Raw genomic sequence first — 22,708 nt, forward strand, 5'->3', positions numbered from 1 at the left:
GAGACCACACTGGAAAAAAAACTACAAAACATTTTTTTCATCACTTTGGATGAGGTTCATGTTTATCTCTATTGTTTAAGTGCATTTTACACTTACAGATATGGAATAATCGACCGATGTAAAGAGCTGATTGAAGCTGGTTATGATGTCCGACAGCCTGACAAAGAAAATGTGACCTTACTTCACTGGGCAGCCATCAATAACCGAACAGAGCTTGTGAAGTAAGATCTGTTCTGGGGATGGTATTATCCTCCTTGCATTCTATTTAAATTGTATAATATACTAATAAAATTTATACTTTTCATACCGTATTAAATTCAACAAATTCCCTCTACAGATATTACATTTCAAAAGGTGCGATTGTGGATCAGCTGGGTGGAGATTTAAATTCAACAGCTCTTCATTGGGCAACCAGGTACCATTCCCGAAATATTCAATATCTGTGTTATTAGTTTGGCACAACTTTGTGGGTGAAAGAGCCCGTTCCTCTGCTGTGCTGTTCTATGTTCTACCTTAATGTCACTTTCAAAAGCGTATATTGTTAAGATTGTTCCAAGTACTTAGAATGGACAATTGCATGCATTATTTCCTGTAACCTTTTGATCTCTCACCTCACCATTTTGAGTGAAAACCATTGTAAAACTAAGGAATCTTCCAAATGTACGAGCATACGCAGTTTTGGCTTTTGCTAATAGAAACATAAACTCAGTGGCCATTTATTAGGCAAAAGAGTGGAACCAGGTGTGGTCTTCTGCTGTAGCCCATCCATTTCAAAGTTCGGTGTTGTGCATTCAGAGATGCTTTTCAGCACACCACTGTGGTAACGTGTGGTTATTTGAGTTTTCTGTCAGTTTGAACCAGTCTGGCCATTCTCTTCTGACCTCTCTCATTAACAAGGCATTTTTGCCTACAGAGCTGCTGCTCATTGTATATTTTTTGTTTTTTGCACTATACTCTGTAAACTCTAGGGCAGGGGTTCCCAATACGGGGTCCACATATCCCTTGCTTAATGGTATTGGTCTATGGCATAATAAAGCTGGAAACCCCTGCTCTAGAGACTGTTGTGTGTGAAAATCCTAGGAGATCGGCAGTTTCTGAGATGCTTAAACCACTCCGTCTGGCACCAACAATCATTCCACGGTCGTGCTCACTGCGATAACATTTCTACCCTATTCTAATGAACAACAACTTGGCCTCTCAACCATGTCTGCATGCTTTTATGGATTGAGTTGCTGCCACATGATTGGCTGATTCGATATTTGCATTAATGAGCAGGTGTACCTAATAAAGTGGCTACTGAGTGTAGTTACAGCTAAACAAGTTGTAATCCTGACCTCCAGTTCAGTCTGTGTAAAGTTTGCCCATTCTCGCTCAGAATTTTAAAAAGTGAGGTAGTGTTCATGTTTAGGAATTGGATGACTGAAGCTGTTCCTGAATCGCTGAGTGTGTGCCTTCAGGCTTCTGTACCTCCTACCTGATGGTAACAATGAGAAAAGGGCATGCCCTGGCTGCTGGGGGTCCTTAATAATGGATGCTGCCTTTCTGAGACACCACTCCTTGAAGATGTCCTGGGTATTTTGAAGGCTAGTACCTAAGATGGAGCTGACTAAATTTACAACCTCTGCAGCTTCTTTTGGCCCTATGCAGTAGCCCCCACATACCAGATAGTGATGCAACTAGTCAGAATGCTCTCCATGATACATCTATAGAAGTTTTTGAGTGTTTTTGTTGGCATACCAAATCTCTTTAAACTAATGAAGTACAGTTGCTGTCTTGCCTTCTTTATAGCTGCATCAATATGTTGGGACCAAGTTAAGTCCTCAGAGATCTTGACACCCAGGAACTTGAAACTGCTCACTCACTCCACTTCTGATCCCTCTTTGAGGATTGGTATGTGTTCCTTTGTCTTCCCCTTCCTGAAGTCTGCAATCAGCTCTTTCGTCTTGTGAGTGCAAGGTTGTTGCTGCCACACCACTCCACTAGTTGGTATATCTCGCTCCTGTACGCCCTCTCATCTCCATCTGAGATTCTACCGATAACGGTTGTATCATCAACAAATTTATACCAACATTTCTAGATGGTATTTGAATATGCCTAGCCACACAGTCATGGATATGGAGAGAGTAGAGAGGTGGGCTAAGCACACACCTCTAAGGTGCACCAGTGTTGATCGTCAGCAAGGAGGAGATATTGTCACCAATCTGCACAGTTGTAGTCTTCTGATTAGGAAGTCAAGGATCCAATTGCAGAGGGAGGTACAGAGCCCCAGGTTCTGTAACTTATTAATCAGGATTGTAGGAATGCTGGTGTTAAATGCTGGGCTATAGTCGATGAACAGCATCCTGACACAGATGTTTGTATTGTCCAGGTGGTCTAAGGCCGTGTGAAGACCTATTGAGATTGCATCTCCTGTTGACTAATTGTGGCGATAGGCAAAATGCAGTGGGCCCAGGTCCTTGCATAACAAAATATATTCAAATTTCGAATGAGTATGTGCTGTGCATGGGGGTGGGCAGTTGCTGGTAAGCTGCTCGGGTAGCAAACTGACAGATTCCTGAAAGGCTGTATGTTGCCTTTTGCTCTGCAACCATTGTATGATTTGAATTGCAAATTCAAATAATCATTTAACACATAGTGGAGACAGGTTCTGTTTAAGTTTTCAAATCGGAATTGGATAAATATGTGGTGAAGAAAAAAAAATGGGGTGGATTGAGTGAGTTGCTTTGGTATAGAGCCACTGTGGACATGGTGAGGCAACTGGCCTCTTCCTCTGCCGTAACTATTTGTTGATACAAATACCAATCTTTCGTTAGTAAACTCTTGCTGAAAATCTCTTAAATTTGAACAGTTTATATTCAAAATAATGTCTCAGCCTAATCAACAGTACTTTGATTAAATGGGTTGTCGAAATTAATTATGTGCATTAAATATCATATTTCCACTCTCATGGTAGTTATGTCAGAACCAGAGAGGTGATTCATTTTGTTAATTAAGTATGGTTTGTTTACATATCTCCACTGAGTTACAAATAATAAATGACTGGATTGCATTTCTTTTTCTTTTCAAAATGGTTATTACCAATTAAGTTTAATTTTATTAAATAATTTAAATAGAAAATTATATTTGGTTGTAAATCATACTGCTGTAAGTTTGTAGTATTCACTACTTAGCAAGCTTTGCAGAATTGATTTTGGAATCCCCTAGTAGTGTTTTAATGTAATTTCGAGCTTTATCTTTGTCCGCTTCATCAATGATGGAAGGATTTGCCTATCCCTTTTGTGTGCAGTACTCCAACAAATGAATGTTATAAACCAGAATCACTTTTGGCATCACTAACCCATGAGATAAATAAGCAAACCAAGCTTCGATTTTAAAAAAAAACTGAATTAAAAGTGAGTATATGATTCAGAAACAACTTTTGAACAATGCTTCAAAACTGGAACTAAATACTGAAAGTCATAAGGGATGCAGACTCAGTTGATATTGCATTACAGCCTGGTATGGAAACACCAATGCCCTTGAATGGAAAATCCTACAAAAAGTAGTACATATGGAACAACGCATCACCAGTAAAGCCCTCCCCTCTGTTGAGCATATCTATACCAAATGCTGTCGCAGGAAAGCAGCATCCATCAATCAGGGATGCTCACCACCCAGGATGTGCCCTCTTCTCAATGCTGCCATCAGGAAGAAAGTTCAGGAGCCTCATGACTCACACCACCAGGTTCAGAAACATATATTACCCCTCAACCATCAGGTTCTTAAACCAAAGGAGATAGCTTCGCTCAACTTCACTTGCCCAGTCACTGGAATGTTCCCACAACCTAAGGGTTCACTTTCAAAGACTCTTCGTCTCATGTTCTTGATATTTATTGCTTATTTATTATTATTATTATTATTATTTTCTTTTTATATTTGCACAGTTTGTTGTCTTTTGCACACTGGTTGAATCTTTGCGGTCTTTCATTGATTCTGTTATAATTATTATTCTATGGGCTTATTGAGTAAGTCTGCAAGAAAATGAATCTCAGGACTGTATATGGTGACATATTGTATAGTGAGGAGAGGCTGTAGATAAGGCAAAATTGCAGTCAACCTTTACAGTTGCAATGTAAAAGGAGGACAATTGAAAAGGGTGAATGCAGGACTGAAGGTGTTATATTTGAATGCGCACAGAACACAATAAGGTAGATGGACATGTGGCACAGTTACAGATTGGCATGTACGATTTAGGCATCATTGAATCATGTCTGAAAGAAGGTTATAGCTGAGAGCTTAATGTCCAAGGATACATATTGTATCAAAAGGACAGGCAGGAAGGCAGAGGGGACAGAGTTGCTCTGCTGGTAAAAAAAAAAGAAATTAAATCATTAGAAATAAGTCACATAGGGTCGGAAAGTGGTGAATCGTTGTGGATAGAGCTAAGGAACTGGAAGGGTAAAAGCTCTCTGATGAAAGTTGTACACAGATACCCAAACAGTAGTAAGGATGTGATCTACAAATTACATCAGGAGATAGAAAATGCATGCCAAATGGGCAATGTTACAATAGCCATGGGGGATTTCAATATGCAGGTAGATTGAGAAAGTCAGCTTGGTGCTGGATTTCAAGAGGAGGAGTTTCTAGAGTGAGTACGAGATGGCTTTTTAGAGCAGCTCGGGTTGAGCGCACTAGGGGATCAGCTATTCTGGGTTGGATGTTGTGCAATGAACCAGAATTGATTAGCGAGTTTAAGGTAAAAGAACCCTTGGGGGCAAGTGATCATAATATGATTGAATTCACCCTGAAATTTGAGAAAGCGAAGCTGAAGTCAGATATATCAGTATAACAGTGGAGTAAAGGGAATTACAGAGGCATGAGAGAGGATTAGGCCGGAATTGATTGGAAAAGAACACTGGCAGGGATGATGGCAGAGCAGTGATGGCTAGAATTTCAAGCAATTTGGAAGACACAGGATACATACATTCCAAAGAGGAAGAAGTATTCTAAAGGCAATATAACACAACTGTGGCGAACAAGAGAAGTGAAAAAACAGCATAATAGCCAAAGAGTGGGTATATAATAGAGCAAAAATTAGTGGGATGTGAGAGGATTGGGAAGCTTTTTAAAATCCAAAAAAGTTTTTACTGGCAACTAAAAAAGTAATTAGCAAGGTAAAGATGGAATGTGAAAGAAGGCTCGCTGGTAATTTTAAAGAGGATACCAAAAGTTTCTTCAGATACATAAAGTGTAAAAGAGAGGTGAGAGTGGATATCAGACTACTGGAAAATAATGCTGGAGAGGTAGTAATGGGGAGGGGCGGGACGAAGAAATGGCAGACACATTTAGTATGTAGTTTGCATCATTCTGCACTCTGGAAGACACTAGCAGTATGGTGGAAGTTCCAGGCGTCAGAAGTCATGTAGTGTGTAAAGTTACCATTTCTAGAGAGAATGGTCTTGAGAAACTGCAAGGTTTGAAGGTACTGTAGATAAGTCACCTGGACCAGATGATGTACACCTAAGTGTTCTGAACGAGGTAATGATCTTTCAAATTGCAGTGTCACTCCACTCTTCAAGAAAGGGGAGAGGCAGAAGAAAGGAAACTATAGGCCAGTTAGTCTGACCTTAGTGGTTTGGAAAATGTTGGAGTCAATTATTAAGAATGAGGTCTTGGAGGACTTGAAGGCACATAATAAAATAGGCCTTAGTCAGCATGGTTCCCTCAAGGGAAAATCCTGTCTCACAAATCTGTTGGAATTCTTTGAAGAAATGGGTATGGAGAGGATGTTCCCTCTGGTGGGGTATACAGAACTAGAGGGCACAACCTCAAAATTGAGTGTTGACCTTTTTGAACAGAAGGAAGGAGGATTTTTTTAGCCAAAGAATAATGAATCTCTGGAATGCTCTGCCACATACTGCGGTGGAGGCCAAGTCTGTGGGTATATTTGAAGCTGAAGTTGATAGATTCTTGATTGGTTGGGGCATCAAGGCATATGGTGAGAAGGCAGGTGTATGGGGTTGAATGGGATCCAGGATCAGCCATGATGAAATGACGGAGCAGTCTCGATGGGCTGAATGACCAAATTCTGCTCCTGTGTCTTATGATCTTAATCACGAGCAGGATAGACAAAGGAGAATTGGTTGATCTTGTGTACTTGGATTTTCAGAAGGTCTTTGACAAGGTGCCACACATGAGGCTGCTTAACAAGCTATGAGTCCATGGTATTACAGGAAAGATTCTAGCATGGATAAAGCAGTGGCTGGTTGGCAGGCAGCAAAGAATGGGAATAAAGGGAACCTTTTCTGGTTGACTGCTGGTAATTACTGGTGTTCCACAGGGTTCTGTGTTGGGGCTGATACTTTCAATGTTATATGTCAATGATTTGGATGATGGAATTGATGGCTTTGTTGCAAAGTTTTCAGATGATATAAAGATGGGTGGAGGGACAGGTAGTTTAGAGGACCTAGGTTAGAGAAGGACTTAAGACAGATTAGAAGAACGAGCAAAGAAGTGACCGATGGAATACCGTGTTGGGAAGTGTACGGTCGTGCACTTTGGTAGAAGAAATGAAAGGGTTGACTGTTTTCTAAATGGAGAGAAAGTACAAAAAGGAACTTGGGAGTCCTTGTGCAGGATTCCCTAAAGGTTAATTTGCAGGTTGAATCTGGTGAGGAAGGTGAATGAGATGTTAGCATTCATTTCAAGACTACTAGAATATAAAAGCAAGAGTGTAATGTTGAGACTTTATAAAGCACTGGTGTGTCCTCACTTGAAGTATTGTGAGCAGTTTTGGGCTCCTTATCTTAGAAAGGATATGCTGAAGCTTCAGAGAGTTCAAAGGAGTTTTACGAAAATGATTCCCAGATTGAATAGCTTGTCATATGAAGAGCATCTGATAGGTCTGGGCCTGTATTCGCTAGAATTCAGAAAAATGAGGGGTGACTTCATTGAAACCTATTGAATGGTGAAAGGCCTTGATAGGGTGGATATGGAGAGGATGTTTCCTATGGTAGGAGAGTCGAAGACTAGAGGACGCAGCCTCAGAATAGAAGGGCATTCATTTAGAATGGAGATGAAGGATTTCTTTAGCCAGAAAGGTAAATCTGTGGAATTCTTTGCCACAGGCAGCTGTGGAGACCAAGCCTCTATATATATTTAAGGCAGAGTTTTATAGATTTCTTGATTGGTCAGGGCATGAAGGGATATGGGATGATGGCAGGAGATTGCGCTGAGAGGAAAATTGGATCAGCCATGATGAGATAGCTGAGTAGACTCGATGGGCCAAATGGCCCAATTCTATGCCTATATCTTACACATGTACTAAGTCTGCTTTTACATATTTGCACTACAATGCTACAAAACAATAAATTTCATGTCATATAAAGCAGTGATAATAAACCTGATTCTGATTCAATTCATGATTCAGTTTAAGGTGGTGAGAGTGAAGTAAAAGTTTAGGCAGGAAGTTGTGGATGAAAAACCAAGGAGCTATTGTTTCTGCTGCAGCTTGAATTGAAGCTAGAAGCTACATTCATATTCCATTTAAAATGACAAAATTATGAATTGTGTCAGAGGGTATGTAATAATGGGGTGAAATTTAATCTCTATTTGACAAAGAACTGATCTGTTTGCTAGCTCTGCAAGTTATAGGTAGAAATTCCAAAGCTGATGTGGTAGGTAAGATAATCTAATGGAATTTTATAAACAATATAAAAGCCTTTTTTTAATTTCAGACAAGGCCATTTGTCTATGGTGGTGCTGCTGGTTAAGTATGGAGCAGATCCCTCCTTAGTCGATAGGGAAGGATTCACTTGTCTTCATCTTGCAATTCAATTCCAGCAAATGCCAATCATTGCTTACCTTGTAGCAAAAGGTCAGGTATGTTCAGTTTTTTCTTTCTTTGTCTTGATTAGGCCCTACTTCAAGTTAATAGGTTCCCTATAATGCAATTGCAGAATATGGACTGTCCCCACCCACTGTCAACTTAGGCATCTATTCTGAGATATGAAGATATAAGACATGAAAACTGAAAGTACTATTATGAGATGGTGTTTCTCTGAATATTTTTTTCCTGCTAGGTTACCATCCATTCATTACTTCTTAGTGAATTGGTAAAGAGGTTCAGAATTTCCAAGCGAAACTTTATTTCTTTGTGGACAGCATAGTCTTCCTCTACTTTTCTGTAAAATGACTCATTTTTAACTTATATAGGCTAGGGCAGGGCTCAATCTTACTTGTTACATACACCTGTTAGGGTGTATTCTCCAGATACCTTATAAGGTAACCATAGCCTTCAGCCAGGAGCAGATGTCATCAGGTGGTTCCCAACCTTCACAGAGTGTTTCGACCCTTAACCACGACACTCTCCAGTTGGTGGGCCGGCAGTTGTGGCCAAATCACTGCCCATCTGCTCCTGGCTTCCATCTTCCCTCTTCTCACCTACTCCAAATCCAACAAGAGGCTCGTTCTGCCTCTTCCTCCATCCTATGAGCTGCTTGTTTTTTGCTCCTTTCGTCCAGGCCCAGAGCTGACAATAAATCCCACGCTGACTTGGCTGGGAAACCTCTGCAGCCAGCCTCCACAGGGAACAACCATGCCTGCCATCCCTTGTCTTTGCATTCCTGTACTAAGGGCTAGTACTTCAAGGCCTTTCTCTCGTGGGCCTCTTCCCATCCCTCCTTCCACAGCACAGTCAGCTGAACCAGAATTATTTTCCTGTCTTCAGTTGACCACAGTACAATGTCCGGGCATAGGGTTGTGTGCACCACATCTGGGAACTGCAGCCTCCTTCCCACATCGACCCTCAACTCCCAGGACCTGGCCATTAGCAGCAGATTGGGCTTTGGTTGTTTGGTTACGAAAGGCCTCGCTCCCTCTTTGATGAAGGTGATGGCCTTCCTCAAATCCGTGCCAGCCGTCCTCTTCTTGCATCTCTGTCATAAACAGATGGACCATTTCTTTTTTTAAAATATTTCATGTTTTAATTAAACATGATGTTTTCCATTGTTTAAGAATGTAGATGCTGCTGATATGAATGGACAAACGCCATTAATGCTTGCAGCTTCCCGAATAATAGGGTAAGTGTAGAATATTTATGCAAGGCTTTATATAAATGCGATGGTACATAGTTAACCAGCATTACAGTTTCCTTTTGCTTCCTTCTCACTCATTTAGGCCTGAGCCTACCAGATTCCTCATAAAATTAAATGCTTCAATAAATGCTGTTGATAAATTGCACAAGAACACACCTCTGCACTGGGCAGTACTATCAGGAAATGTGGCAGCACTGAATGTACTGCTTGCTGCTGGTGCAAATGTTGAAGTTAAAAATGCAATGGTAAGTGCATATCTCTGTTCTGTATAATTTTTGTCAGGAGACTTAAGTTGGTTTCAGATTCAGTTGAGTTCTGTTTTGATGAAGTGTCCACAATTGGCTATATAGTTATGGTGATCGTAGTATCAGTACGGATGAAATTGGGCAATGTACGGAATGTGAATCCGCAATCAATTTTATCAAGTACATTCAGCTGTGTGTAGCAGATTTGGCTGAATTAGCTGATATCTACCTGAACAATTCTGTGATGTAATAGTGTGCTTTGAAGACCCTTCAAAAATAAGTAATCAGGACTATCCTTGGAACAGTATTAAGATAGTTCAGAAAGCAGTTTCAGTGCATCAGTGCCAGGTAAAAATGTTTTCATATTAGAACTTAAGAAGTAGAATCAAAGGTATGTAAATAAACATCGCTCTGCCATTCAGTAAGATCATAGCTGATCAAATCTGGTATTCAACACAATTTGACCACTCTCTTCCCACTACCGGTTGTCTTTTTTGTAGTTTAAATGTCTTGCAGTCTTTCCCTTGAATATATTCAATGATTTTGCCTCTGAAGTAGAGATTTGTGAAGATTCACTAATCTTTGAGACGTGAAATTCTTCCTAATTTCTTCCTTAGTTGGATGGATTTTATTCTGAAACTGTTGCTCCTAGTTCTAGATCCGCCTACTCTGGAGAAACATCCTTACCACCTCCACTTCATCAATTCGTCTCTGAATCTGAAATAAAAACAAAATAATGGAGGCAATTAGCAAGTCAGGCTTTTTATGAATAATTTTCCCGCACTCCATTCCATGTACTAACTTCACGCCCAGTTGCTTCACCCAAATCCCTTTTTGTGCTCTTTTGTATTCTTCCAACTTGTTAATTTTCCATTATTTGCAAATTTGGCAATGCTACAGTTAGTCCATTCATCTAGGTGATTAATATGAATTATAAATTGTTCTGGCCCCAGCACTGATGAGAGTGAGGTTTATCATCACTTACATATATCATGAGATGTGTTATTTTGCAGTAGCAGTACAGTGGAAGACAAGAATAATTACTATTCATCATCCTTATCATGTGCCATGTCGTATGACGTTGGTGACCATGATATTCTTGGCAAATTTTCTGCAGAAGTGATTTGCCAATGCTGCCTTCTGGGCAGTGTCTTTGCAAGAAGGGTGACTCCACCCATTATCAATACTCTTCAGAGATTGTCAGCCAGCGTCAGTGGTCACATAATCAGGACTTTTGTGATATGTACCAGCTGCACATATGACAATCCACCACCTGCTCCCATGGCTTCACGTAACCCTGATCAGGAGGTGGGGGGCTAAGTAGGTGCTACATCTTTCCGAGGGGTGACCTGCAGGGGAGTAGAGAGAAGGAGCGACTTGGACCTCTTTTGGGGGAGATGCATCTCCATCCCTCCACCTGCATTATAAATTACCAAGATAAGTAGTGTAAAAGACAAATAACCAGATGGTGTTCATGGACCATTCAGAAATTTGATGTTGCAGGGGAAGAAACTTGACAATCCAAAAATGACTCTTTAATTCTAATTTTTTTTTTAATTAGCCACTTTCCAGTCCATGTGTGTTCCCTTAGTTCCATGTGCTTTTATGTCTTCTGAAAATCTAAACATGCTTGTCTGATTGTTCTCCCTTGTGCTAAAAAAAGGACATGTTTTTGTTTTGTTCAAACGACTTTACTTTCAATGTTTCCATTCAATACCTGAGGGCCACCACCTTTACATTTCCCCCCACAATTCCCCCCTTCTTCTCCTGTGTGTACGTGCATAACATGGAGAGTGTGTATGCATATTAAATACTTACATAGTCTAAATTAACAGAACGCAACAATCTCTCATTCTTTTTATGTATATTAAAAATGAAATTTGAAAAAATTTAAAGACAATTCAAATGTCCTAACAATTCACATGTCCATTAGATATGAGAATTAGTTCTAACCCTTGAAGTTAATACAATTCTTAAAGTACCAAATGCCTGCACTAAGTGCCTTTAAGAGCATAAGAGCTGGAGCTCCCTTCTTGGTGAGCCAGTCTGCTAGTTGTCCCTTTGTAGTTGACCATAGCACGTGATGATCTTTCTGTGCTTGGACAAGTTCTTTAATGCTGCTTATCTCTAGATGAAGCCTCTTCTCTGACTTGGTGATTTGATGGCATCAACCAAATAGTGGTTGTCTGTGATACAAGTTATTTGTAGACTGTGCAATAGATCAATAGGTGCATTTAATTTAAGAGAAATGTATACAATACAAATCCTAAAATTCTTTTTCTTCGCAAACATCCACGAAAACAGAGGAGTGCCCCAAAGAATGAATGACAGTTAAATGTTAGAACCCTGAAGCCCCCACCAGCTCCCCCGTCCTACACATAAGCAGCAGTAAAGCGATGACACCCCCCCCCCGCAGCAAAAAAGTTCCCAACTGCACTCTCTGTTACCCTATCTATGCCACTGTTGAGCAACTTCGTTGGGGCTTTAGCTGCACTCTCCTCATGCCTTTCTGTGTGATGTGGCCGTGTGCCAGGTAGGTGCTTTTCATTTTTTGTGTCATTCTCTATGGAGTTCTGGTGGTTTTCAGTTTGTGCTTCACATAGTCTGAAATGATGTGCTCTCACATACATTCCTCCATGTCTCACGAATACCACAACTCTATCCTGAACAATGACAACTCCTGGACTCCTCCATTCTGTGCAGTCCGCTCTTTTGAAATACACTTTGTCCCCTGTGTCGTATTTGTCATTTGCAGGACAGACGTGTGCCCTCAGTGCTCTTCAAATTCTCTCTGTACGCTCTGCTTCAGTGAACGCCTTCCTTGATGCATGCAGTGTTGAAATATGTTTCCCAACCCACTCACTCCTCGTAGTGCCCTCTAGAACAGGTGACAGGGAAGGTTTGGATTCTGGCCGAACACCAATAGATACAGGCTATAGCCATGTACATTGTGCATGGTATTCTTCACCTTAGGTGCCCAGTCCAGGGCTGTGTTCCAATCACAGCCATTGCTTTTCTTTACCTTCAGCATTATTTCAGTAAGCATTTGAATGAATTAAATTGAATTGACTTTATTTCTTACATCCTTCACATACATGAGGAGTAAAAATCTTTACGTTATGTCTCTATCTAAATGTGCAATATACAATCATAGTAATTTATAATAAATAGAACAGTCAATGTAATATAGAGTACACTCAAATCAGCGTGAGTTCGTCAGTCTGACAGCCTGGTGTAAGAAGCTGGCCCGGAGTCTGTTGGTCTTGGCTTTTATGCTGTGGTACCGTTTCCCGGATGGTAGCAGCTGGAATAGATCGTGGTTGGGATGGTTTGGGTCCCCAATGATCCTACAGACCCTTTTTACACACCTGTCCTTGAAATGCCCTGAATCATGGGAAGTTCCATACCAGGCAGTGATGCAGCCAGTCAAGATGCTCCCAATTGTGCCCCTGTCGAAAGTTCTTAGGATTTGGAGACCCATACCAAACTTCCTCAACCGTCTGAGGTGAAAAAGGCGCTGTTGTGTACAGACCACATGAGGTCCTCAGTGATGTGGATGCTGAGGATCTTGAAGCTGTTTACCCTCTCAACCCCAGATCCATTGATGTCAATAGGGGTTAGGCCGTCTCCATTCCTCCTGTAATCCACAACCAGCTCCTTTGTTTTTGCGACATTGAGGGAAAGGTTGTTTTCTTGACACCACTGTGTCAGAGAGATGTCTTCTTCCTTGTAGGCCACCTCATTATTGTTTGAGATAAGGCCAATCAATGTAGTGTTGTCGGCAAATTGTGTCGCTCCAGAAGTCCATTACTCCAGGGATGATATGCCACTGTTGTCTTTGTTTCAATGTTAAAGTTCTCTGCCATATCTCTCATTATTAAATTCGCCACCATTATCACTGACTACTTTCCAAGGTGAGTCATGCACACTTATTCAGGAATGGATGAAATTTTTTACTATTTCTGAGGGTCTCTTTGTACTTACAATGCTACCAGCACTGAAACATGTGAACTCAAGAATGATGTGGAGATACCATACTCCTTGATCCAGTCTATGGCTACTGTTTCATTGTTAGTGGCAGACCAACCACAGGCTTGGGCTTTCCAAGCTTTTGGCATGTCTCACGGCTGTTAATTATCTGCTTTTAGAATGGAAAAATAATCCACATCTTTGTTTCCTGAACTCCTGAGCAGTTTCTGAAGACTATCAATTGAAGTGTGTCTAAACTGCTTGTGAAGTTTGAACAACACTTTGCATTTTTCATCTATGGATATGTTTTGTGTAGCAGTTAGCACTTCATTCTCACATTGATTCTCAGTAATGTCTTTGTCTAGAAAGTTCACAGAGTAATGTCCAGAGCTGGTGAGCTCAAGAGACACTGGCAGTTGAAACATCGTTGCCTGGTCATTCTCCGTATCCAATACTGCTCCTGCTTTCTTTAGGGAAGATTCACTCAAGGGTAAAGGAATGTTCACTGGTACCACTTCTGTTGCAATTTAACATTTTTTCTGCTCTGTTTTTGCAGAAATTTTTACTCTTAGTGAAATGTACAATCTTTCCATCTCCAAATTTAAATGCTTTGTAACTAGGTGTATCTACATTCACCAGTTTCTGAACTTCATTCTGATTTAGTTCACTTACATAGATTTGAAGCCATTTTTCTCCACGCACTGTGCATGTGCATGCTGTATCAATAACAGCAGGTCCTTGAGATTCTGTCATCAAAATTTCTGCCTCAGATCTCTCTGCATTAGTAAATGATTCCTTCACAAACAATGTGATATGGCACTCTTCTACATCTTCAGATTTGCTATTTTCTTCAGTTAGCCTAACTTGTTCGGTTCCGTGCGGACGATTTCTTGCCCGGTGGTAAATACTTTGACATACTACACATTTCGATTTCCTACTGTACTTATTGGATTTGTGCCAGGTAATGGTACCCTTGTCTGATCCCTCTGGGATCTACGCTTGCTATACTCTTGTTTCTGCTCAGTGGAGTATGCTGTTTCCTGTCTCAAACTAACTCCGGCTGTTGTCTTCACAGCCTTTTCTCCAAAAATGCTCTTCACTGCTGATTTCATAAATGCAAATGTAAGTTCTGTGAATGCAGAACTAGTTGTCTGTCCTTTATAAGTTGCTGGTGAACGCAGCAGGCTAGGCAGCATCTCTAGGAAGAGGTGCAGTCGACGTTTCAGGCCTAGACCCTTCGTCAGGGCCTTGGCCTGAAACGTCGACTGCACCTCTTCCTAGAGATGCTGCCTGGCCTGCTGCGTTCACCAGCAACTTTTATGTGTGTTGCTTGAATTTCCAGCGTCTGCAGAATTCCTGTTGTTTGTCTGTCCTTTATGTCTAGATACACAGTATCCAACAATTTAAAAGCCAATACAGCATCCAGAAATTCCATTTTGTATTCACACATGAGATTGTACTTTTGTTCAAAACCAATAATATAATCAGCCATATTTTGAGAATTGTCTCTGTAAATTTTGTCAAAGTCTGAAAATGCCTCATAAATCTGATCCTTTTCTTCCTTCAAAAAAAACAGTCAAATGTATTTATTAATGTATTCATGCTGTCGTCTTTGTTCAAGTCTTCCACCAAAATTCTCATTGTGGTCTTTCTCTCTCTTCCCGAAAGTGACAATGCAACAGCCAAGGCTTGCTTCATCTTCTCCAGTTCTGTAACATGAGTCCGAATTGCAATTTCATTTTACCAGCTGTTGTAAGGCTTGCTCTCATCAAGTGCCAGCGGGATCCTACAATTGGGAACCATCCTCTGCTACTTCTGTTAACACCCAAATAACAAGGACTTTCTCCCACGCTCACTGGCACAACAGGGAGAGCGTGCATGCATACTAAATAATTACATAGTCCAAATGAACAGAGCTCAACATCATGTCCATCTTTATATCCTCAAAGTACAAATTTAGGCAAATTTATCAAACACTATTTCCTTGAAATAAAGCCAAATTAATTCTGCTTGATTGCCTTATGAATTCCATTATGTTCTCTATCACCCCAGTGGATGTCTGCATTAACCCAATAACAGTTATTAGGCTAATCGGCCTTTAATTTCCCACTTTTGGTCTCCTATCTCTTTTGAGCTTTCAGCTTTTCTGAATTTGAAGCACGGTTCAATAACATAACCATCGCACCGCTGTAGCCCAACAAGATAGCAGTTGTTTTTTTTCCTGAGATTGCAAAACCCTCCTTCCTAAATGTAAAAGGCCTCTTATTATTGGCCATAATGACTGGGAAGGGAGAAGGGAATTTGGTCTGGTGTGTATTGCTTATTCTTTCAATATGCTTTTTGGAGTTGAGGATTCCATCGTCTACCTGCTGAACCGTGTCTACGCCCACCTGGACAAGCCGGCGAGCGCTGTGAGGGTCATGTTTTTTGACTTCTCCAGTGCGTTCAATACCATCCGCCCTGCTCTGCTGGGGGAGAAGCTGACAGCGATGCAGGTGAATGCTTTCCTGGTGTCATGGATTCTTGATTACCTGACTGGCAGACCACAGTACTTGTGCTTGCAACACTGTGTGTCCGACATAGTGATCAGCAATACTGGGGCTCCACAGGGGACTGTCTTGTCTCCCTTTCTCTTCACCATTTACACCTGGGACTTCAACTACTGCACAGAGTCTTGTCATCTTCAGGAGTTTTCTGATGACTCTGCCATAGTTGGATGCATCAGCAAGGGAGATGAGACTGAGTACAGGGCTACGGTAGGAAACTTTGTGACATGGTGTGAGCAGAATTATCTGCAGCTTAATGTGAGAAAGACTAAGGAGCTGGTGGTAGACCTGAGGAGAGCTAAGGTACTGGTGACCCCGGTTTCCATCTAAGGGGTCAGTGTGGACATGGTGGAGGATTACAAATACCTGGGGATAGGAATTGACAATAAACTGGACTGGTCAAAGAACACTGAGGCTGTCTACAAGAAAGGTCAGAGCCGTCTCTATTTCCTGAGGAGACTGAGGTCCTTTAACATCTGCCGGACGATGCTGAGGATGTTCTACGAGTCTGTGGTGGCCAGTGCTATCATGTTTGCTGTTGTGTGCTGGGGCAGCAGGCTGAGGGTAGCAGACACCAACAGAATCAACAAACTCATTCATAAGGCCAGTGATGTTGTGGGGATGGAACTGGACTCTCTCACGGTGGTGTCTGAAAAGAGGATGCTGTCTAAGTTGCATGCCATCTTGGACAATGTCTCCCATCCACTACATAATGTACTGGGTGGGCACAGGAGTACATTCAGCCAGAGACTCATTCGACCGAGATGCAGCACAGAGCGTCATAGGAAGTCATTCCTCCTGTGGCCATCAAACTTTACAGCTCCTCCCTTGGAGGGTCAGACACCCTGAGCCAATAGGCTGGTCCTGGACTTATTTCATAATTTACTGGCATAATTTACATATTACTATTTAACGATTTATGGTTCTATTACTATTTATTATTTATGGTGCAACTGTAATGTAAACCAATTTCCCCCGGGATCAATAAAGTATGACTATGACAATATAAAGAAGTAAATAATATTTTCCATTCCTTTTCAAGACTTAGCACAATATGTCATGGTAAATGTAAATAATTATGAAGTCTAGCTATTATTGTGATATATGAGATACTGGCAGATTACTTGGGGTTTGCATGTTCACAATAATAATGCAACATCTTTTATAGTAATAATAAATGAGAGATAAGTATCGGATCAGAATGCTGGGGCTAACTCCTGTGAAATATCCATGCCCAGTTGTTTAGGTGAGAGAGCAGGGAGGTATTGTTCCACATCTTGTATTGCAGTTTACTTGCAGTTTAAAAGTTTCATCATCAAGTGTCCACTGTGGAACTGAAGGGAGGGTGGTTTTCATTTGGACCAGTACCGCTGCGCTGACTGCAACTTTGCTATTTTTACATTACAATGGCCTAACTTTCCAGGTCTACAAATATGTGTTACTGCATGTTGTTGTATTTCTGAGCTTAATGTTTCTATTTTTTAACAGTTTAATTTTTTTTAAACTGTTCACTTGCTGGTGAACTAAAATGTACTAAATTGTTCACAGGGTGAAACTCCTCTGGGGCTGGCCCAGCAAAACAGAAATCCTTGGATAATCCATAGTCTGATTGACACAAATGCTTCTAGAAGTAGAAGCTCTTTTGTGCTGAAGCTTTTCAAGAGTTTTGAAAAATACAAGGTAAGTCACTGAGAATACTTACATTTGAATGTTTTTATTGAATTAGAATCGGTTTATTATTGTCACATGTACCAAAATATAGTGAAGAGCTTGTCTTGGCTTCTGTTTATACAGATCGAATCATAATACCAAATTGAGCTAGAATAAGGTAAAACAATAATATTGCACAATAAAGTGTAAAAGCTACTGAAAATAGTGCAGTGTAGCCTAAAGGTATAAGATCATAATGGATTGTGAATGTATTGTTTGATTTATGGTCTAATTGATGACAGTGACGTATTGTTTTGGATGTACCAGGAACTGGAGATCCAGCTGCCATCTTTTAATTGCTGCTTGCTTTTCTAAGCTTTGTTCTTCCTATGCAAGTAGGAAATGGCCAGAAAGCATGGTAAGATTGTGTTGTAACTCCATCTACAAGTTTGCAAATTATACCACTGTATCTCAAATAACAATGAGTCATGGTACAGGAAGGAGATAGCCTAGTAACATGGTGCGTTGACAGCAATCTTTCCCTTAATGGCAAAATAACTGGTCATTGATATCAGAAAGGAGCAGTGCACATGCTCCTGTCTTCATCGATTGTATTGCGGTTGAGAGCTTTCAAGTTCCCAGGAGTCATCAGCATCAGAAGCCACAGCAAAACAACCTACCAATGCCTCTACTTTCCTGAGTAGGCAAAAAAATTTGACATGTATCTCTCCATCTTGACCAATTTTTATTGACGCCTTATAGAAAGCATCCTATCTGAATGAATAACAGCTAGATACAGCAACTGCTCTGCACGTGACCCCAAGAAACTGCGGAATTTCACAGGGAATTGCAGAAAAGAAAACCTCATCTTGATCCCAAATTTAGTTTCTATGCTGCTGAATTCTAGACCTCTTCAGTCTGAAGAGGTTGATTTGGCATTTTCTATCATTCTGTTTCACTGGAAACAGTATCTTATCTAATCTTTCAGAAGCATTATTTTGAACAGCTTATTAAATCTCACCCTAATTCTTTTTTTTTGTCCACTTCTTGCATGTCACAAGTTTTTTTTAAAATCCCTCGTTCCATTTCTGTTGATCTTTTCACCTACTTCAGAGCCCTGATGCTTTCCTAAAACAAGCTGGCCAAAATTGTCTGTAGAGCATCCACTGATCAATATTTAATTAAGGTTTAACATTGCACCACCTTTGTCTATGCTATTATTTTCAAAGTGATAGATCCTGTATATTTTTAACAGACTGCTTTTATCTTCAAAGATTTTGTATCCATATGTCCATAACTATGGTCTTCAATTTTGATGATTTTTTTTGCTAATCATAAACATTTTCAAATTTCATATGCATATTAGCAACACTGTCTGATCAACTCAGTTTGTTATTTCAATAAACTCAGTCAAATTAGCCAATTTTGATTTCTCTTTTACGGATATACTCGTACTTAGTTTCATTAATAAGCCCACATTTTTTTCAAATAACAGTTTATTTCGTTCGTGTTTTTATTGTCTCCCTACCAGCCTACTGGCCTTTCTGTTATTGGGTTTATCATTCTTTCCTTTTCTTCAAATGAACATTTAGAATCACCTGGTTCTTGGGCATGACCTGTATCTAAGGATGAGGACTGGAAGATTGGTATTTGGTATTGTTTGTTATTGTCACATGTAGCAAGGTACAGTTGAAAGCTTATCTTTCATACTACTGTGCAGATCAAATCATTACATGGTTCACTCAGCCAGAATAAGGTTAAACAATAACAATGCAGAATAAAGTGTAAAAGCTATTGGAAAAAGTAAATTATTGAGCGCAAGATCATAATGAGGTAGTTAGTGAGGCCAAGAGTCCATCTTGAAATTCAAGAGTCTGAGACCAGAGATCTTGTAACATAGTCCTTAAGGAGCATGAAATGCTTTCCATCTGTCTAGTTTGACATCTGTTTTATTTTCCTTTGAATATTGCCAATCTTTACAGTCTATTTTTATTCTAACTTCTTTTCCAAATACTTCTTTACTGTGACATTAGCATTCACTGAAGAAGAGGACGCTGACAGTACCAAATACTCATTTCGTACCTCAATGTGATGATCATTGAGTCATTAACTGGTAGTGCCCTCTTGACAAACTTTTATTTTTTTCTTTAGATTCCTTTTTAGACTTTGGGTTCCATTTTGGTTGTCCACATGTGTATTATAATACTGTTTAGCTTTTGTTTGTAATCTTCTGAGCTGCTTGTATTCAATTTGATTCTCTATTTACCATAAGCCTATTTTTACCTGTTTTCACTTTCTTTCCTATAATTCGAGTCATCCAGGGAGCTCTTCCTTTGGATGAGAATCCTTCTCTTGGAATTTATCCAGCGTTGTCCAAGCAAAATATTGTACAAGGCTAAAATATGCAATAAAGAAAAAAATGCTGGAAATACTGTAGTGTGTAGTAGACAGACTCCACTCCAGGAATCCATGTTCAATCCTGACATCAAGTGCTGTGTGTGTAGAGTTTGCACATTTTCCCCGTGTTTCTGCTGAGTGCTTCCATTTCTACCTGCAAATTCCCCTTAGTGTAAGTAAGTTGCAAAAGGATGATTTGCAAACCTGCAGCCAGGGAGCGAAAGGGGGACTTGGGCTTATTAAACGGTTCTGCTAAGAGTTGACATAAACCTGATGGGCTAAGTGCCACCTCCTGTTTCATAGTAAGCACTGAGTGAATCAAGTACCAACAAAATTAACATTTCAGAGAATTGACTTTAACCAAAACTACCTATATTGTCGTCATGTTTTACCATTTAATCTTCGGTAATTGTTAATATCCCTTCTAGTTCATCCATTCTTTCAAGACGTACTAAGTTGCCACTTCATTAGTTACAGCTGCTCATTAATGCAAGCATCTAATCAGCCAAGAATTTGGCAGTAATTCAATATATATAAGCATGCAGACATGGTCAACTGGTGGAGTTGTTGTTCAGACCACAAACCAAACATCTGAATGGAGCAGAAGTATGATCTAAATGACTTTGACTTTGAAATGATTCTGAGTGCCAGATGGGATGGCTTGAGTTTCTCAGAAACTGCTGATCTCTTGCTATTTTCACACACAATAGCCTCTAGAAATTGCTGAGACTGGTACAAAAAAAAAGTGTACATCCAGTGAGCGGCAGTTCTGTGCGTGAAAACACCTTAATAAGAGGTCAAAGGAGAATGGCCAAACTGGTTCAAGCTGACAGGAAGGTGTCAGTAACTCAAATAACCATTCATTACAACAGTGGTGCATGGAAGTGCATCTCTGAACACACAACACGTTGAACTTTGAAGTGGATGGCTACAGTAGGAGAAGACAGTGGGCGTACATTCAGTGGCCACTATATTAGGTATGAGGTACCTAATAAAGTGGCCACTGAGTCCAAATGTGACTAGATTCGTCAACGCGGTTGACTTTTAATTTCTCTAAATGAAATTACCTATAGGTTATTGAGTTAAAGGGTAGTTAAGGATGGATAATAAGTCTGGTGCTCAAAAACCCTGTGAATAAATAAAAGAAAAATCATTGTTTCCCAAATCCTTCCCACTTCCCCTACATCAGTCTTCAGAATTAGATCCAGTGCTACATCTTCCTCTGAGTAGGAAGCTTACTGCTCAAGAAAATTCTCTTAAACCCTTAAGAGAATCCCTTCCCTTCTTTGCCTTTCACACTTTCATGTTCCTGGTCTCATTAAATATTGGAGTAAGAAGTATAAACTAAAAATATTGATTGATTTGTCTTTTGATCGGCAGCTTCTCCTGTTGTTTTTGCTGTCAGTGGGAGTAATATGGATTACAGGCTACATAGCAGACTTGGAATCTGACTCCTGGCTTCTGAAAGGCATATTGTTTGTTTCCACTTGGCTCATAATACAGCTTATAATAAGGTATGCACCTTTGTCTACACATGTGATTTAACTGTCTGTCTCTTTTTAATGGAATATAGTGCTGGTCATTCAACTTTGAAAAGCACATTTACTTGAATTGGTATGAGGTAATTAATCTGTAAACTTATTGCAACAAGATTTTTATATTGGGCAGCTTGGAAAATTAATCATGGAATCTAAAAATGAACAAAGTAATCTTTCACAAAAAAATTTTAATCAACCTAATATTTTCAGTTTATATATTGAAGAGGGAATCTTGTGATTAGGGTACTCATTTTTTTCAGGGCTCTCTAGGGACTTAGCAACATAAAATTACTGTTCTTCATTTATGCTTGCTAAATTGGAAGATGTCCAGCTGAGAAATTTCAGTGAAGGTTGACATGTTCTTACTGTCATGTCTTACTAATGGCTGGAATTGCACAGAGCTTGAAATAACAAAATAATACATGGAGAATGATCATAGAAGGTAACGTCTGAAGTCCAATAACTAATATAATATAGCAAGAAATAATGACTAAAATTACATCTTGGGAGCTGGTAATTTTGGCTGCTGCATTCAGAGGTTCTCACCTGCTCAATCTTACTGGTGTCTGAGAAGAGCAGGGTGGGCTGCCTCAAAGCCCTGGTGGGCTGGTAGAACTCAGTCTACTGTGAAGAATTGTTTTGAGAGGTTGGTCATGGCTAGAATTAGCTCCTGCTTAAGCAAAGACCTGGATCCACTGCTATTTGTCTACTGCCACAATAGGTCAAGAGCTAATGCAACCTCACTGGCTTGCCCCTCAGATCTGGAGCACCTGGACAGCAGCATGATGTACCTCAGACTGTTGTTTATCAATTACAGATCAGCACTCAACACCATCAGTACTAATCAGCAAGCTTCAAAACTTGGGCTTCTGTGCCTCCCTCTGCAACTGGTTTCTTGACTTCCTTATTGAGAGATCACAGTCAGTGTGGATCAGTAATAACATCTCTTCCTCGCAGACTATCAACACAGGCACACATCAAGGATGTGTGCTTAGCCACTGCTCTACTGTCTCTACATTCATGACTGTGTAGCTAACTGCAGTTCAAACGGCATCTATAAATTACTCACTGTTGTTGGCAGAATTTCTGATGGTGATAAGGATGCATACACGACTGATAGAGATCAGCTGTTTGGTGTGGCAATAAGAATCTTGCACTCCAAGTGAGCAAGACCAAGGAATTGATTATGGACTTCAGGAAGGAGAATTTTGGAAAGCACACACCAGTCCTCATTGAGGGGTCATTGACAGAGTGAACAGCTTCAGGTCCCTGGGCATCAACATCTCAAG

The 22,708-nt window shown here is 40.2% G+C and overlaps 1 protein-coding gene across 1 annotated transcript in view; it reads left to right on the forward strand.

Annotated features, from left to right (window-relative positions):
• Positions 1 to 22,708, forward strand: part of zdhhc13 (zinc finger DHHC-type palmitoyltransferase 13) — a 63,285-nt gene that overhangs the window by 20,695 nt on the left and 19,882 nt on the right. The window contains exons 3-9 of the mRNA XM_063061709.1: positions 99 to 221; positions 338 to 415; positions 7,716 to 7,860; positions 8,995 to 9,059; positions 9,157 to 9,319; positions 17,383 to 17,514; positions 21,262 to 21,395. Of these exons, the coding sequence (XP_062917779.1) occupies positions 99 to 221; positions 338 to 415; positions 7,716 to 7,860; positions 8,995 to 9,059; positions 9,157 to 9,319; positions 17,383 to 17,514; positions 21,262 to 21,395 (840 nt within the window). The remainder of the gene's footprint in view (positions 1 to 98; positions 222 to 337; positions 416 to 7,715; positions 7,861 to 8,994; positions 9,060 to 9,156; positions 9,320 to 17,382; positions 17,515 to 21,261; positions 21,396 to 22,708) is intronic.

This window comes from Mobula hypostoma, chromosome 11 (genome assembly GCF_963921235.1).
Source record: "Mobula hypostoma chromosome 11, sMobHyp1.1, whole genome shotgun sequence".
In the NCBI taxonomy this organism is placed as follows: Eukaryota; Metazoa; Chordata; class Chondrichthyes; order Myliobatiformes; family Myliobatidae; genus Mobula; species Mobula hypostoma.